At 53.7% G+C, this 18,201-nt stretch overlaps 2 protein-coding genes across 6 annotated transcripts in view; both read right to left on the bottom strand.

Moving 5' to 3' along the window:
• ACTN4 (actinin alpha 4) overlaps window positions 1-2,452 on the bottom strand; it is a 68,339-nt gene extending 65,887 nt beyond the window's left edge. For 4 of the 5 annotated variants that reach the window (XM_032841910.1, XM_032841906.1, XM_032841905.1 and 1 more), the window contains exon 1: window positions 2,197-2,452. In XM_032841910.1, coding sequence (XP_032697801.1) covers window positions 2,197-2,358 — 162 coding nt within the window. In that variant the 5' untranslated portion in view covers window positions 2,359-2,452. The remainder of the gene's footprint in view (window positions 1-2,196) is intronic. The other variant, XM_032841904.1, reaches the window with a different exon arrangement.
• A 4,820-nt stretch (window positions 2,453-7,272) lies between these two features.
• EIF3K (eukaryotic translation initiation factor 3 subunit K) lies at window positions 7,273-17,602 on the bottom strand. The gene is made up of 8 exons (XM_032841911.1): window positions 17,446-17,602; window positions 16,478-16,576; window positions 14,929-15,049; window positions 13,579-13,653; window positions 11,196-11,262; window positions 11,014-11,091; window positions 9,076-9,201; window positions 7,273-7,345 (listed from the first exon to the last, which is right to left on the bottom strand). Exons 1-8 carry the CDS (start codon window positions 17,502-17,504, stop codon window positions 7,314-7,316), a joined length of 657 nt encoding a protein of 218 aa, XP_032697802.1. The 5' UTR covers window positions 17,505-17,602; the 3' UTR covers window positions 7,273-7,313.
• Between the last annotated feature and the right edge of the window lie 599 nt (window positions 17,603-18,201).

Here is an 18,201-nt window from a genome sequence, read left to right as displayed (position 1 = left end):
GGTTCCCCCACTCTCACACCTGGGAGAACAGAGTCAGGGGCTCATTTTCCCAAGCACCTGGAGCTAGAGAAGGCAGATCCCAGAAATACTCAACAACAACCCCGACCGAGGCCCCCTGGTTCCCCTCCCAACTTTCCAAGTCTCTTGGCAACTCTTAACCTTTTCCAACCCAGCACTGCCTGGGGCAATAAATTAATGACGTGACAGCAGGCTAGATCTCCCTCCCCCCTTAAAACGCATTTCTACAACAGATTATCTCAACCTGGCCACCCGGGAGATAACTGGAGCCATGAAGAACACCATCACCAACCTGCCATCCCCCAACTGATGAGGAAATTCAAGCAGAGGTTGGGAATTTACCCAAGGTTATGCCAGGCCCCACCCCAGGAACAGCTGCTCCTTTCACCCTTCCCCTCCACCCCTGGTGGCCTGCACTGCCCCACCCCCTGCACCAATTCACACCCTCAAGAGGCTTCCAGTCACACTCTCAGCTGTCCTCCCCAGCTCATCACTCAAATCCCTTGAGTCGGCCCCAAGGTCGGAGAAAGCTCCACCAAATCCCCCCATCCCAAAATCCCACACCGGATGCATCCATTTCTATAGCATCACAGGAGGGCTTTCTTTCCTCCTTCCTCACTTCACAGATGACAGAACTGTACTAAGAAAGCAAGGGTCTTGCCCAGGACCACAAAGCTTATGAGTAACAAATCTGGGAAGAAAATTCAGGTCTTCCGAACATATGAAAAGCCTCTAACTTCAAGTACCTGCCACTCTCTTCACACACACTTTAAACCACCTCTCCCAACACACACACACTCACTCAACACACTCCTCTCTTTAGCTCTTCCTGCACACACTCAAACCCTCTCTTCTATCAGCTGAGAGCTCCCTTCATCAACTACCCTGAATTATCCCTCCCCACAAACACCTCTCCAGGTCGCCCCCTCCTTTTGGTCTCCCTTTCACTACTGCAGTCTCTCCTCTAAGTTGCTTCCACACCCCAACATGCCACCTGAAAACAGACCCTGCTTTAAGGGTCCCTTCACCCCCTCCCCCCAAAGACAATTCTTCCTTGACACTCTCACTGTTTCCTCCCTTATTCTCCCTCCCCTCACCTTAAAACACACTCTGTAGTCCCGAGACTGCGACTGTGTACCTCTAGAAGCCCTCCCCCCGCCAAATTCCTTTCTCAGGCCATCCATCACACACTGCCTTCCTAATGAGACTTTCGTTTTTCTAAACTAACCTCCCTCCCATTACCCGCCATTCCACCACTCCCATTCTCTCCCGCATGCTCACCTTTTCCACACCACCTTTTCCTTAGGCTCCTCCAAGCCTTGGCTGAGCTTTTCAGCCTTCCATCAGAAGCCCCTCTTCAAAACACTCCAGTACACTCTGCATCTCCCTTCGTCCTCTTCAGACCTCGTCAATACCTCTTACTCCTCCGACCCCCCAATGAGAACAGGGTCCCCCCAAATAAATCTCACCCCTTCCAACACTTCTCACAGCTCCCTAACTTCTTTCATTAGCACCCCTACCCATCCTCGCACCCCACTCCCATCTCACACCCACTTCTTTCCTCTATCCCTCTCATCTTCCAATTCTCCCAGGTCCCCCCAATACTCTTTACACTCCATATCCCTTTCTTAGTACCCCCTACTCCATCTTCAGACTTCCAGAATTTCCAACCCCTTTAGAACTCCCCAAACCCTAATCTTCTTCACATCTTTCTGCACTCCAAATAACCCCTTCCATCTTCGAGCTCCTCTTCAGGCTCCCCCAACCATTAATTCCATTCTGGCCCACAAATTCCAGACTCCTCCGTTTCTCTCCGCACCCCCAAACACCCTCAGACCCCAATTCCATTTTAGAAATCTCCAAGCATCTTGGTTTCCCCCAGTTCCCCGCCCAGACCCTCCAATTCCTTCATCGGGCTATCTGATTTTTTATTTTTTAGACTTCTATATTCCCTACACGGCCGCCAACTATTTTTTCAGACTCCCCATTCCTTGGTCAAGTTCTAAAATTTCTTCTTAGGACTACAAACCTCTTCCCAGTCCCGCCAATTCCGTCTCATGACCCCCGATTCCCCCCACAGACCCTCCAATTCCCTCTTGAGAACTCCAATCCCCTTCCCGGGCCAGAACCTCCCTCGGAAGCCCCCCCTTCAGCCCGTCCGGCCCGCGGGCCACGCACCTTACGCTGCTGCTTCTCCCAGGCCGGGTCCAGCAGCAAGTCCCGGTCCCAGTCGTCCTCCTGGGCCATGTAGTCGCCCATGCTTCCCCCGCCGCCGGCGCCATTGCCCCCGCTGCTGGGGCCGTACTGGTAAGACTGGTTCGCCGCGTGGTAGTCCACCATTCCGCCGCCTCTCGCTCGCCCACCAGCCCGTCTGCTCCCGCCGCAGCTCCCGCCCCTCTGCCCGAGCCTCCGCCGCCGCCGCCGCCGCCGCTTCAGCTGCTTCAGCCCGCCCTCCCCCAGCGCCTGCGCACTGCCCGCCGCGCCTGCGCACCGCGCCACCGCCGCCGCCCTCCCGCGCGCGCGCGCGCGCGCGCGTCTCCTAACCAGAAAGACGCTGGGACCCGCCTCTGTAACTTGGCGGCTGCGCAGAGTTCACTTCCCCCACCGCCCCTTCAGCTCGTGTACGAGCAGCTTCCCCTCTCCCGCGAGAGCGCGCCCGTTCTCTGCGTGTGGGCGGGGTCAGTTATGAATGATTCATAAGGCGGGGGTCTCGCCATCAAGCCTTGACCTGCCGACTGTGTGCCGCATCATGGCTTACGCATCCGCACTAAACAAGATAGACAGAAATCCCTGCCCTCGCGGAACTACGTTCTAGTGAAGGAAGATAACAAAATCTTTGGAAGTATAGTCCAACATCTGATAAACGTTATGGAGAAAAATTAAGCATGAGCTGGAATGTCAAACAGTACTCAGGGTAGGCTTTGCAGAAAAGGCGGGTATTTGGACACAGACCTGAAGGATTCACAAAACAAGAGTTCCAATCTACCTAACAAGAGTTAGGTAGATTGGAATAAATATTGGCTGACCGGGAAGGTAAAGGAGTCTGGGGACTTGTCTGTCTTCATTCAACAAACATTTACTGAGCATCTGTGGTGTGCCAGGCATTGTTCTTGGGCACTGGCAATAGAGTCCTGAGCATGGTAAGTGATTCTAACATGATTAGTTCTCATGTGGCTCACATGGTGGGGGGGCAACAGTAAGTAAGCAAGTAAATACAGATAAATGACACTGCCACGTTCAGAGACCTCTCAGATTTAAATATCCAAAGCTTTTGATCTTCCCAAACCTGATCACCCCACAGTCATCCTCATTTCGGTTAATGGGCCTCCATCCTTCCAGCTGTGTGGGCAATAAGACTTTCCGTCAATCCTTGCCTCCTCTTTGTCTTCACACCCCACATCCAATTCAGGAAATTGTCAGTTCCATCTTAAAAGTATATACAGGTGGTGCAGTTAGGCAACCAACTCTTGGTTTCCACCCAGGTTGCTCCTGTCATGATCTCAGTCATTAGTCCCCAAGTGGGACTCCACATTTGGTGCTGAGTCAGCTTAAGGGTCTCTCTCTCTCCTTCTGCCCCTCCCCACCATGCTCATTTTCTCTCTCAAATCAATCAATCTTAAATAAGTAAAATAAAAAAATAAAAAGTATATGCAGAATCCACCCATTTCCTCCTGCCTCCATGGCCCCATCCTAGTCCTGTCCACCCTGCCTTGTCTTCGCATGGACCACTGCAGCAGGCTCCTTCCCATCTCCCTGCTCCCTTTCCCAACCCTCTACCACACTCCGTTTCCCACGAGAAGCCTGAGGGAGCCTCAAATCTCTCACCTAATTCTCTCCTTCCTCGTTCAGAACCCCTCCTTGGTGCAATACCAAGTACAAGTCAAAGTCAAAGAAAGGAGGAAAGGCTGAAGGAGTCTTCTCTGCCTTGGCTCAGCCCAGCCCTGATTTTGAAATAAGATACTCCTGGAGCCCCAGCCAGACCCCCATCCTGTCCCCATTTCCTCTTCCGGTTCACCTCTGTCTCTCCCTCTCAGTCTCTGAGCTGCTGCCACATTGCTGACTTCCTCCTCACTGTTCTTCAAACACACCAGGTACCTTCCAGCCTCAGGGCCTTTGCACTGGGTGATACCTTGTTACCAGGGCCTGAACACTTTCCCCACATACTGGATCCCCAGGACTTCAACAGACTCCTCTCCTGCAGGTCTGCAGAAACATCACCTCTTCAGTGAGACCATCACCTCTTCAGGGAGACTTTAACCCTGGTTAAAAGAACATCTTACACCTTCCCTCCTTTGCTTTTTTTCCCAGAGTACAGATGACCATTTAGCATACTACGTGATTGGCTTGTTTACCATGTTTATCTTTCTCCTTCCCAAGAATGTCAGTCCATGAGTCACTGCCGTTTCCCTAGTCTCTGAAGCAGTGTCTACACAAGACGGCAGCTTAATATATCTTAGGTGAATGAATGGATGGACTTAAAACCATGATGAGGACTTTGAATTTTATTGGAAATGCAGTGGGAAGTTTCAGGGAGGACCCTAAGCAGGGGAGGGCTGGGATCAAGTGCCGCTGTTTACAGGTTCCAGCAGCCACGGGAGGGGAACAGAGTATAGGTGGAATGAGCTCAGGGAGACCAGCCAGAGGGCTGCCACAATGGTCCTGGTCAGGACCAGGGTCCTGGGAGAGAGCCATGGAGGATGGGCAGTGGAAAGATTTGGAAAAGGGGAGCTGACAGGACTTAGTCGTGAATTGGATGGGGAGTGGGGGTGGACATGAGAGTGAAGGAAGAATCCAGACTCAAGATGGCTCCCAAGGTTTGGACCTGAGCGACTGGACAGTGCGAACTTGACTCGAGTCAAGAAAGCAAAGGAGGTTAAGAGTTGGAATTAGACTAGAGCAAGAACTGGCCCACAGTGTGAACGGAGTAGACTGGGTCACAGTCAGCTACCGGGGATGGGAATGAGAAGACCCAGCTCCTCCAGGCATGGGAGCTCGTGGATTTCTCCCCACCTCTTTCAAAGGACTAGAAGGGATCCAATGGCACACAAAGGAAGGAGACAGGGCCTGCACACAGCCCATTTTCCCTGGGGATGCCAGGATCTGGCCCAAGATCCAGGAGTGTTGTCTGTGACCTAGGGAACCAACCCAGGACTTTTGTGCTGGGCCTAGTTGGCAGGGAGAGCCACTGGAGCTCTGGGCCACCGGCCCCACCCTGCCTGCTCCCAATGGACACTGAAAGACGTCCCAGACGAAGGGCTCAAAGATGAAGTGGATGGCCCCCATCAGTGAGGTTTAAAGGCTCCCTTTATTTACAAATGTTATTTGTGACCTTTCTTTTTTTTTTTTTTTAAGTATGCTCTATGTCCAATGTGAGGCTTGAACTCATGACCCCAAGATCAAGAGTCACACATACTACCGGCTGAGCCAGCCCGGCGTCCCTGTTGTATTCCATTGCTAATTCCAGTTAGTGAAACGAACTAAACAGGGCTGTGTCCTCCTAGGGTGGGAACATGAACAGATAGCCGGATGTTGAGAGGGGACTATGGAAGCAGCTGAAATAACACCACCAAGCCCAAGTGAGCAAGACAGTAAATGTATCATCTCTTACCACAGGCCGGGCTGTTCTCAACTCTTCCAATGCACTAAAGTGGGTGCTCACCCTAGCTGGGAAACTGAGGCGCAAGGAGGTCAACCAATGTGCCTCAAGGTCGCTAGGCTGGTGTTTGACCTCAGGCAGTCTTTCTCTATAGCTTCTTAAAGTCTTTCTCTATAGATTCTTAAAGGATCCTCCTAGAGCAACAGCAGTAGGCTAAGCAGGAAAAGCTGTGGTTTCCCAAAGAGGTAAAGGTCATTTCCTCTTCCCTGGAGAGCAGCCACGGTCGGTTGTACGATTTGTATCTACACGAAGACACCTGCCAAGCGGGGGTGAGCGGGAGTCATACTCACACAGAGGGGGTGATGATCAAAAAGCACCCCAATATTGTCTCCTTCTATGCCCCTCCCCTGCCCCTTAGAGGTGGCTCCCTCTGTCAGTCACAGAGGCACCTTTGTCCCAGGAACTTGGGCACACCCTGCTTCCTGGCTCCTGCTCAGGTCTGGAACCCAGGGCAAAGGGTGTCCCGCCCTGCCCTGGCTCCGTCAGTGTCTCAAAAGAATGATGGGTGTGAATGCAAGCAGATGAAGACCCGGAAGGGGGGGGGGGGACAGGCCAGGCACTGCCACTGCCCTCTCCGCAGGCTAAGTTCACATGTAATGGTTTATGAGAAGGAAATACTCCCTCAGTGACACCTGCCAGGCTACACTAAGGGCTGGACATCTATGATGGCATCTCTTTCCCACCACTTTCGCCCAAAGGCAGTCGCTGTTGCCGCCACCCCTTCTTCCTGCAGACAGCAGGCTCAGAGCAGAAGATACTTGCCCAAGGTCACTCTGCCAGACTCCAGAATCCTTCCTGTGTAAGACAGGGATAAACCAACCCAGCTACAGATCAAGTAATATTAGCTATGACTCCTGGCTGGTGTAGGCTGAAGGTGAATGGCCTAGCTAAAATTCCCAATTTTCTTGTAAAATCTCTCCAAGCAGAATGGTGAGGACTAGTTTGCAATCTTGGGTACGAACAATGGAACCTTGGGGAGAATCTTGAATCTGAAATTAACAATGACTCCTGTTTTCTAAGAGCCAAGAACAGGCTAGGCCCTGATGAGAGACCTTTACTGGCCAGAGGTCCTGGACTTCCCACAACTGACAAGGGTGGGTCATTCTCCCCCTTTCACAGATGAAGAAACAGAAACAGAGGCAGAGTTGCCAAGCCAAGGGCACACAAGGATAGGCTGCGCATTAGGACAGGAGGTGGACTGAAAACTCCCTCATTCCCTCCTCCAGCCTGTCAGGCCAAAGGGCAAAGGTGTGCCTCCCCTCACCAGGAACCCACTCCTGTTCACCTGCCTGTTCCAGAAGGCAGAAGAGCCAGGCACACCCAGCGGCAGGGCTGGACTCCTACATCCTATTCATTCACATCCTCCTCCTTGCTGACTCACGGCTGCCGGCTAGCGACTGGTGACCTGACACGTCAGGAAGGTGGGTGTGGAAGGTCCGTTGTTGGGGGTGGGGGTTGAGGTAGGGGAGAAAGTAGGAGGAGGGAGGCCCCAGGCAGAAGGGAGGAGGCTCCCCAGAGTAGGCGGAGGCCTGCTCCCGGGCGCCCTCTGGTGGGCGAGGGACAGAGGCAGGAAGCCAATGAGCAGGAGACACCAGGAATAAGAAGTCATCAAATCTTTATTCAACGCCGGCTGGCCGAGTTACTGGGAGGAGGCCATGATGCTGGACACACCTGTTGGGAAGAGAAGAGGGGAGCAGGTCAACATGGCAAGAATGGGAAACCAACCTCCAGCCACCAACCATGGCACCCACAATTCTTTAGGGGTGGCAAATCACAAAACTTTTCTGGGCCCTTATCACCTTCAAAATCAGATTTTTTGTTTGTTTCTTTTTGAAGTAATCTCTGTCCCCAACATGGGGCTTGAACTCAAGACCTCCAAGAATAAGAGTCGCACACTCTTCAGACTGAGCCAGCCGGGCACCCCACAAAGACAGTATGGGGCCCTAGTAAAGAAGCTCAACTCTGGGGGCACCTGGGTGGCTCAGTCTTTTAGTGTCTACCTTCTGCTCAGGTCATGATCCCAGGGTCTTGGGATTGAGCCCTGTGTCAGGCTCCCTGCTCAGCGGGAAGCCTGCTTCTCCCTCTCCCACTCCCCCTGCTTGTGTTCCCTCTCTCCCCGTGTCTATGTCAAACAAATGAATAAAATCTTAAAAAGAAAAAAAAAAACAACACAAAAAAACCCAATCTCGACTCTAGAGCAAGGAGACCTGTCTGTGTAGGAATCACAGCTCTGCCTTGTACCAAGTGGGTGACCTTAGGCAAGTTCATTAACTCCAGTTTCCCCGCCTGCACGAGGCATGGACCCCACAGGGCCCCAAGACTATATGACATGCTCAGAACACCCGGTAGCCAGTTCTTGCTCCTCTCACCGCCGTCACAGCAACACTCTCCACGTGCCACCTGCAAGACACGCTAAGCGCCAGCCTTGCACCTCCCCCTAGAGAGCCCTATGCGGCAGGGTCTTCTCCCCAGAACCCAACACGGGGGGGGGCACTTCTCGCTTACAGTGCGGGTCTAGATGCCCCCCGTGCAAAGGGGCCCACCAAGTCCTGTTCCACAGTTTAGCTCCAGATGAGCTGGTCTGTAGTGAGAAGCCACGCTGGGCCAAGACACAGCTTTACAACCCCAGAATCAGATTCGAGGGTGGGGGAGGAGACCCAGGGCGCGAGGGAGTGGCCGGCCCCTGGCCCTGGGTTCTTGCTCACTCGGCGCGTGCATGGTGCACAGATCAGAGGGCTGACTGCACAGCTGTCCCACTCCCTTCCCGGCTGAGGGACCAGCAGGGCCAGTTCATCCGAGGGCCGCCATGGCTCTCTGCTCCGCGTTCCGCACGGACGGCCTCACTCTGCTCCCATACCTCCACGACGTGCATATTAAGATACTGTTCCGTCACATACAATAATATCCTCTCCCACATGGGGTTCACGTGAGGACCAAACGACTTAGTAAGCCTCAGGAACGACATAATATTTGTCAGAATGACTGCTGCCAGCGTCCCCACTTTTTGGATGAGGAAACTGAGGCACAGGTAAAACCACTGGCCCCAAGTGGAAGAGCTAAAAAACCAAGAACCGAGAGCCCCACACAGCTACCTGACTCCGGAACCCGTGGACACTTTCTGGTGTCCCTGTTTTTGCAGACACCAGGGCCAAGGCACCATCCCCAGGGACAGACGGCAAAGAGACCAGAGCCCCCAGGAGTCCCAGGGAAGGACCCCTCTGCCCCCTGCCCCACCTCCCTCAGGAGGCAGCCCTGTGAGAGAAGCCAGTGGGCTCTGGCGGATGCCGAGTTCCCGGCCCGGAACCAGACCACAGCCACCCAAGTCTTCTGGGGCCCCAGCCCCGGCCCGTCAAAGGGCAGCTCCTTAGATGCATAGCCTGTGGCCTTGGGCCCCCACTCACTGTCAAAGTCAATCTTCTCCACGATGTTCTTGGGCTTGATGCTCTCCTCCTGGCTACAGATGAAGATCTGGCCCGACTCGTCAGCGCTCCAGCCATACTTGCTCATCCACACCTTCAGCTGGCTGTCTGCAGGGGACACGGGCTGGGAGGGTGGCTCAGGCACCCCGCCCCCGCAGGACCAGAGCCGAAGGCTGGGGCACCCCCCTGCCGGCTGCCTCAGGGGCCACAGGTGTCTCCTGAGGCCACGTGTGCTTGCGTTTCCATGGTTTGTTCTCCGAGACGCAGCCAGAGGGAGCCAGAGGGAGCCTGTTGGCTTTCCCACCCTGACACCACAGGGCCTGTCTCCCCTTTGCGTTTCTCCCTGGCTTTTCTCTCCCAGCGCAGACCTTGGTTTCCAACAACAGTGGTACACTTTTCCGCTTTTCCACACAACTTGGAAATGGTTTTAAAATTACGTCCTCGCTATCACGACCCGTAAGGCCAGAACCTCAGCTGGAATTTCTTTGCAGGCTGTTTTTGCTCTTAAAAAACCTGCCAGTAAGGATGCACGGCCAGAAGACAACCTGCTGCTTGAGATAACTCCTGTGGGACTGTTAGCAATCTGATAAAATTCGTCTGCTTCTCTTTAGACTCAAGTCTAAGGGTTGCTTGATCCCTTTTTGACTTAGTCTCCCTTTTAAATATGTAAAACAGGGTGCCTGGGTGGGTTAAGTGGGTTAATAAGCCTCTGCCTTTGGCTCAGGTCATGATCTCAGGGTCCTGGGATTGAGCCCCACATCGGGCTCTCTGCTCAGCAGGGAGCCTGCTTCCCCCTCTCTCTCTACCTGGTTCTCTGCCTACTCGTGATCTAAATCTCTCTGTCAAATAAATAAAATCTTAAAAAAATATATATGGAAAACACCTACCTGATGAAACGCACTTAGTATAGCCTGACACAAACCATCCAAGAAAAAAGTTAGCTTCTGCTAAAGAACAGAGCGCACAAGCACGCACACTCTACAGATCAAAAGGCAAAACTACCCAAATAAGGTACTGAAATCTCATCCCCAAAGCCCCGCTCCCCCACGCTGTGCTCACCCCGCCCTCCCAAGGAGTAACCATTTTCCTTAGTTTTATTTTCCTTCCCGTTTCTTTTTGCAAAGACAAGCAAATACACAAATACGCTTTTCTTTCCTTCTTTTCTTCTTTTTTTTCTGGAAGGATCTTTTACTTTTATTTATTTATTCATTTATTTTAAAGTAGGGGCCTGAACTCACAACCCTGAGATTAAGAATCAGATGCTTAACTGACTGAGCACCCCAGGTGCTCCTGGAAGGATCTCGAAAACACAAACAAAAGGGTGCCTGAGTGGCTCATGGGTTAAACCTCTGCCTTTGGCTCTGGTCATGGTCTCAGGGTCCTGGGACTGCATCGCATCAGGCTCTCTGCTCAGCAGGGAGCCTGCTTCCCCCTCCCCCTCTGCCTACTTGTGATCTGTCAAACAAATACATAAAATCTTAAAAAAAAAAAAAAAAACAAACAAACAAACAAAAAAACCACCCCCACAACTACTCACTACTCACCCGAGCCTCAGGAGCGCTCTTGGGTGAGTGCACGCTACACCTGCACATCTCATTTTGGCGTTCTGCTACCTCCCTGAGAACAAGTCTGAGCCATTCTGTCTCGTTCACGGCTACATCCCCAAGGCCTAGGACAGCCTGGTACTGAGCAGGCATTCAAATGACTCACGTAGAATAAAAGAAACGAATGCTGGAGGATCTACCCAAGGAAGGGCATGTTTGTGCCAGTCCCTTACTCCTTCAGTGACGAGCTGGGTGGGACCTTCAATACTGACTTGCTGGTGCAGGGATGGGCCCATCTGAGGAGCTGGCTGAGGACCATGGCCCCTGACCACCCCTAACCTCCTCGACTGGCACCGGGGACCCAGAGAGGCCTTACCCGTCAGATCCCCGAGCATCTCGGCCAGCAGCCAGCGATCAATGTGCTGGTAAGTGATGCCCACAACGTGGCAGATAACTGCGGGGGGGGAGGAATGAAGACGGTAAAGGGCCACCCCCGGGACCTTGCTGCCACTCCCTACCCCTTCCCCCTGGGGAGCCCAGGCACCGAGACAGACTTACATTTTCGGACAGAGTCTTCAAAGCCGGTTATACCTTCCAGAAGGTCCATGTTTTCATCCAGGGCTTGCTGTGAGGGAAAGGATAATGTTCCCAATAATGTGAATGACCTCAAGTACGTCATCATTAATGAAGTTAGCAACAGAAGGTACGATTTGGGCATTCACCCCAAATGCCAACTTTCTTCTCTATGCGACCCTATGACATAAGTTACTATTTTCTGCCCATTTTTAGTGATGAAAAACCAAGGCTCAGAGGAGCTAAGTGACTTGTCCCAAATCAGAGAGCTGGGGGTTGAACCAGGCAGGCAGAAACCACAGACCCAAAGAGGGAACAGAGATAGAAACTTAGCTAACTGCACTCACCCACCTCCTCCTGCTCCTATCTCACTTGGAGAAAAGGCCAAGTGTCCTACCATGACCCACAAGGCCCCACGGGATCCACCCGTCACATCCTCCCACTCAGCCCTTGGCTCCAGCCATAGGGGCCTACCTCGCTGCTCCCCAGACACACCACAAATCCGCCCACCTTAAGGTCTCTGCACTGGCTGGTGCTGGGTCTCGAACTCTCCTTCCCCATGGCTAGCACCCCTACACCCTTCAGGTTTATGTCCACAAGTCACCTTCCCAGCAAGGCTCCCTGTGACATTAGTGTGGGAAATGAGAAACCCACGAGGACAATGCAGAGGATATACAGGACAGTAAGTGTTCCGGGAGCCAAATGATAAAAGGATTTGAGGGAGCAGTGTGTTCCCCTCCCCATCAAAGGTGGCCGACAGGGCGGACAGCGTGGGTTTCACAGTGCGTGCATGCGCATGTACACATGTGGGAGACCGGGAGATGGAAGGCTGGCCACGAACGCCTGAATGGAATGAACACAATGGCTTCAAGTGAGCAGGGAGAGGGTAGCAGCCCAGCCCACGAGAGGCATTACCAATGGTCCCACTCTGCCTGACATGGAGGGGTTTCCTGGGATGCGAGACTTTCCGCTCCATGGGGTACAGAGAAAGAGGGCAAGAGGTAGATGTGGTAGGGAAGATGGGAGGTTCAGGGAGAGTTTTCTTCTTCTTCTTTTTTTAAGACTTTTATTTATTTGACAGAGCGAGAGAGAGAGCACAAGCAGGGGGAGCGGCAGGCAGAGGGAAAAGCTGGCTCCCCGCTGAGCAGGGAGCCCAGTGCGGGGCTCGGTCCCAAGATCCTGGGATCATGACCTGAACTGAAGGCAGATGCCTAACTGACTGAGCCACCCAGGTGTCCCGACAGTTCTCTTCTGCAGGCAAGAACGAACTAGAGGGTGGACACGGTCTCTGGTGACAGAAACAATCAGGGAACGCCAGGCCTGCTGCTATGAGAGGAGGGAGAAGCGCTGAGTGGACAAGAGGGAAGGGGAACAGGGCACCAGCTGAGGGGTGGTCTGAAACAGAAAAGCGTTCAGTCAGCTGCCAGCAGATATCGAGGCCGAGGGCAGTAACACATGGGACTTCTGCTTTGACTGCTTATATTTTCCCACAAAACAAGGCAGAAGAGCACTAGCCGTGATGAAAAGGGAAGGAGAAGAGAGGATGAGAAGGCGTGAAGAGCTGGGATTGGGCAGCGAGACCCTGGGCTAGGAGGGGATGAACCCCGAGGACGTGATGGGCCTTCTCCTGGCCTCTCGCATGGTCTCCCATGCAGACTTTTGCTAACAGACGAAGCACAGTGGAGGACCCGGGCTGCTGGTCAGGCCCAAGGATGCCAGGCTGGAGACGTCCCGGGGTGAGCTGGGAATCCAGCAAGAAGTGGTCAGGGGGTAGAAACATCTGGCATTCACAGGCAGAAGAGGGAGCAGTTATTGTTAAAGGCGGGTGCCGGGCAGCGGCTCCCCACCTTCCCTGGGCATCGGAAACACCTGCTTCAGATCCCAACGCCTGGACCACACACACACTGATTAGGTCAGACTCGGGGCTGGAGTCAAGGATCACTTTTGTTTTGTTTTTTTTTTAAACCCCTTGGGGGTCCAATGCACCTGAGCTGCAGGGCTAAGGGGTTTCGGGGGGAGAGAGACGGGTCTAGGAATGATGGTGAGAAGGACCCTTGGCAGAAGTGAAGGGTGGGGCTCCAGTTCGAGAGCGAAAGGGAAGGAGCATACAGAGGCTGGAGGACTTTGGGAGAAAGGACAGACGTGGGTGTGTGCACACGTGCCCCAGCCCAGGGGCACAAGGGACAACGTGGGCGTCCTGGCTCAGCGTGAGGATGACAAGTCCGTGCAGTCACCCTTGCAAAGCCCTGAGCAGCGGATCGCCCACGGTTATGCAAGCAGACAGCAAATGGGCACGGCTATTCCTTTCAGCCGCTTGTCCCGGCTCAGCTCAGCCCAGCCGCCCACCCTGGCCCCGAAGCCAAGTTACCCAGAAGGCCTGGAAGTGGCAGGTCTCCAGCAGGTCTCCGAGGTATAAAATTTGTCGGATTGGCCGTTCTTCTTGCTAAGAGAAGAATGTGTTAAGGGAAAACAGCCCTGAGCTTCAGGGGGCTGCCACTGAGCCCCAGGCCACCTCTCCCTGCCCACCTTCTATTCACCGCAGCACAGCTAAGACAACAGGCGAGCCAGCAACAGAGCCACGAAGCCAAACACTGGCCTTTCCACACTCTGGGAGGAGCCACCTCTTAGAGAACTGGCGTGGAGAGGCAACAAGACACACTGGGATGTGAAAAGGCAAGACACAGACCAACACGCATAAGAGACCACCATCTGGGTGGGGGACTGGTGTGTGTGTTGGGGGGGCACACACACATATGTGAACACACACACCTGTACTCATTCGTCTCTAGGGTATCTCCAGAAAGGCACCCAAGAATGGCAAAGAAGTGTTGCCCTGTAGCAGGGGAATAGGGTGGCTGTGGGGCAGGGGAAGGAGGAAGACTTGTCTCTTTCCACTGTATGCTTTTCGTACTTTTAACAGCGTACTGTACATCTACTTTCTTTTTTTTGAGAGCCCCCAAAACAGACGCCTAGGGAGGGGGGCTGATCTCAGAAGGCAGGCACTCCCACAGACACACCTGGCAGGGCGGGTTCACTGAGTAAGTGACGGGCAGGTTAAGTGTGACAGCATTGGGATTGTGAGTGCCAGAGCATGGATGAGGGACTCTGCCAAGTTTGTCAAGGAGCCCGACTTGGGATGCAATCCTGGGACTCCAGGATCAGGACTGAGCTGAAGGCAGTCGCTTAACCGACTGAGCCACTCGGGCGCCCTCACTCTGAGGTTGAAGCCTTCTACGGCTTCCCGGTGCCCTTCTGAGTCTGACCAGATTGCATTTTGCAATCCATGGTGAGGCTGCATCAAACTTCCTCTCCTGCCTCTGAAAGACCACTGACTTCTTTTTTTCTCCAGGCCTTCTTACCTCCTTACCTCCACCCAGATCACCCTTCCTTAACACTCCATTTAGCTCATCTTTTGGACGTCCCCTCCTCCAAGAAGCCCTCCCTTACATCCAGACAGGATCAGGTGCCTCCTCTGGCCTCTCCGAACCCCAAGCCCAGACTGTAGGCCGTCACTGACAAGAGGACCTCTGTCCCCCACTGCATGGTGAGCTCTGGGAGCCTGTCCCGGCCCCCCCAAATGTCCCACCCAGCACAGCACCAAGCCCAGAGGAGGCACTCTGAGTTTGCGGCTGAATTCACAGCCCGCTGACCCGGGGAATTTATCTACCTTGCCCCCAGCCCTTCCCCCGCACACCCCGCCCGGACATTGGAAGGATACGTGTGCCTGATCAATCATGCACTTGCACAGTGTGAAGTCCGTGTGGGGCAGGTTGGTGAGGGCCTTCAGCAGGATCTGGGCAGTGACTGTGGTCTGAAAGAAGGCTGGGTTGAACTGGTATCTGGGAAGGGGAAAAAGAGACAGAGCCTCAGCGGCCTCTTCAGGTACCTGAGGCCCAGTGCTGTGGCCCAGAGCTCAGGAGTTGGACATACCTGGGCTCCAGTCCCAATCACAGCACACTTGCTCTGTGACCTTAACCTCCCTGACCTAGTTTCCTGTTCCACAGATGGGGACGGTTAATCCATCCAGCCACCCTGAAAGCCAGATGCTGTTAAGTGGTTCACAAGCAAATGAATATGAAGTACAGTCTGCAGCAGTGGTAGAGGCTCTGGAGCCAAACTGCTTGGGTTCCCTCTGGCCTCATAAGTGACCCTGGACTACCTCTTTGAAATTCTCTGTTATCGGTACCCCCTCTCGAAAGAAGAGACAGTAACAACCCTGTCTACTTCAAAAAGACAATACGGCATCTGACTTAACACCTACAAAACTTAGAGCACAGAAACTAACGCACCATGAGCACTCACTAAAGAGCAATTATGCTACTAACGATCTAAACAACCCCACAAACACAAGTGTTCTTATCGCCATTTTATAGACCTCCAAACTGAGACAACATATAAAAATTACACAGCTGACAGCATGTCGATATGGCACGGGGTGGGGGGATAGAATGCAAAGGTCTCCATCCACAGGAGAACAGGTGGTTTAGTCAGTCGCACAGGAAGCCCTACACAAGAATGACAATAAATTGCAGCCGCAGGGGGCGCCTGGGTGGCTCAGTGGGTTGAGCCTCTACCTTCGGCTCAAGATCGTGATCTCTGAGTCCTGGGATGGAGCCCCGCATCGGGCTCTCTGCTCAGCAGAGACCCTGCCCACCTGCCTGCCTCTGCCTGCCTCTTTGTCTACTTGTGATTTCTCTGTCAAATAAATAAATAAAAACTTAAAAAAAAAAAAATTGCAGCCGCAGGAAAAATGGATCGATCTCACAAACCCGGTGCAAAGTGGAAGATGCCAGATGCCAAAACGCTCATGCTGTAGGACTACGTTTGTGTCAAGTTCAACACAGGCAAACCTGAACCAAGCTCCTCAGGACACACGCATGTGTGGTAAACTCACATAAAACCAGATCATGAGAGCCTAAAAGTGGTTACAAGGGTGGGAGGTGAGGTGACTGGCACAAAGGATACAAGTCAAGGGACCTGGGGCCCTGATAATACTCAATTTTGTTGTAAGTGTGGTGTTTACATGGGTTCTCATTTGTACTTATTTAACTAGGATTTTGTGTTTTGTACCAACCTATACATATAACCCTTAATTAGTTTTTAAAAACCATCTCTCCTGCCCCAACTCCCTTGGCTTCCTGGCCTTGCACACCAAGAGAAGCCATATCCCAAAGACCAGCCCAATCCTGCCTCATACAATGTTGAGAGTGCCCCCCCTGCCCCGGCTGGCTGCTGGCCTGGAGGTGGGGGTGGAGGCAGACACTCACAGCTTCAGGACAGCCAGGTTGGCTTCCAGATCATAGGCGTTCTCCTTCGCCTGCGTCTCCACGTACCGCTCCAGGGTGGCCAGATTCTCAGGATTGTACCTATAGAAGAATTGAGACAGGAGAACAGAGACGAAAAACGAGCTGAGGCCAGTCACTTTATGGAGGCAGGGCTGCTGAGGGAGAACTCTGGCACTGGCCACTTACTCTTAAATCAGCTCTATAACCTCTAATAACACTTACCCACGTTACAGACCTAAACCAAAGCTCTGAACCACCCCCCCCCATCAGACTCCTGGGACTTTTCTAGGCTATCCCACCACCTCTCAGCCAATCAGTCACTGTAACCTGTACACCTGGCCTCTGGGCATCTTTGCCCCTCACCCCTCCTCCCTGCCCCAGACCCCCACACTGGTTTAGTCCCATCCTTTCCTGCTTAGCTTCCCCCATCCGAGCCCTGACTACTTCAGGCTATCACTGCCTACTGCCCGGTTTGTCTGGGCTCTGAACTGGGAACCCCCTGGAAGCATGGCCTGGGACTGTCCTGGTCACCTCTGGTCCCCAGTACTGCCCAGCGCGGACGGAATAGATTTCAGTGACATGTGTCCCATGAACAGCATGAGAGGGGAAAAAAAAAAAAGAGAGAGAGAGAGATGAAGAGGCACTGAAGCACACTGTGAGAGGCTGAGAATCGGTGTCACAGGAAACTGAAGGGCTGTGAGAGGGAAAGCTGAGCAGCAGAGAGAAAGACCTTAAAGCAACTAAAAAGCGAGAGCACTCCGAGGTAGGCAGGGCTGTCTCATGTCCGTAGGTCCCTGCAGTGCCGTCTCCTTACACACGTCCCCCTCCAGGGCGAATGGGAAAACCTACTCCCGGGCAAGTCCAGGATGCTAATCACCCCTTGCGCTTTCTAGAAAATCCCCTCCACCACGCCGCTTGGCCAGAAACGCTCCCTCCGACCGGGCTCAGACCTGTCGATACCCTTGAGCAACTTGCCCACGTTAGCTCTCATCTGCTCAAACATCGCCATGACGAATGTCGCCTCCCACGCCGGGGCCGGAGCCGAAGAGCCAGCCGGTACGGCGTACCCGAGGACCGGAAGAGGAAGAGGTCGTGGAAACGGAAACTACGTCGTCGTCTTCTTCACCAAGCTTGCGGCGCCCGCCACGTGACTTTCTTCCCGGCGGGCGCAGTTGACGCGTGCGCATACGCTCCCCGCCTCCCCGGACCCACAGCGTGAAAAAAGGCTTCATCTAGCCCAGTACGCAGGCGCCGGCTCCGGGCGAGGAGGCGGGGCGAAGCTTTTCCCGGGCCTAGCGTACCGCGTCCTAGGCCCTTGGGGACCTGTGTGCGAACTCCGCGGCTGGGAGACCCCACCACCACTGGCGTGCGGTCTTCGTGTTGTGCGCGGTCGTGAACTCACAAAACCGTGCTGGGGAGCGCGCAGTATCCCTTAACTTGGGCCTGGCCAGATTCCTTAGGGAAGTGCCCTTTGAGGTCCCCTTTGCCCCAGGCCTCGGCTTCTGAAGCAGGATCCTGAGCTCTGGGGTCCTCTGCCTCGTCCCCACACTCCTCCCCAACCCCAGGGCTAGGGACCCGTAAGGTTGTGATGCTCTATTCAGCACGGGCGGGCTGGGCTGAAGGGCTCCGGGACCCTGCTGGCTGGCGCTCAGTCCCCTCCAGTCTTGGGGGAGAAGGCGAGTGCCCTTCTGCACACTTTAGATGCG

This window comes from Lontra canadensis, unplaced genomic scaffold, assembly GCF_010015895.1.
Source record: "Lontra canadensis isolate GAN:19392208 unplaced genomic scaffold, GSC_riverotter_1.0 scaffold125, whole genome shotgun sequence".
NCBI lineage: Eukaryota > Metazoa > Chordata > Mammalia > Carnivora > Mustelidae > Lontra > Lontra canadensis.
Note: the sequence above shows the minus strand (reverse complement) of the source record. Positions and strands in the feature narration are given on the sequence as shown.

What these genes read in the sequence shown, in the direction of transcription:
- EIF3K (XM_032841911.1), bottom strand. Translation starts at nt 17,504, where the DNA reads ATGGCGATGTTTGAGCAGATGAGAGCTAACGTGGGCAAGTTGCTCAAG. An exon ending in AACCTGGCTGTCCTGAAGCT is followed by an intron (nt 15,050 to 16,477) that starts GTGAGTGTCTGC and finishes TCCCCTTCCCAG; the next exon opens with ATACCAGTTCAACCCAGCCT. An exon ending in GCATGATTGATCAGGCACAC is followed by an intron (nt 13,654 to 14,928) that starts GTATCCTTCCAA and finishes TTCTTCTCTTAG; the next exon opens with CAAGAAGAACGGCCAATCCG.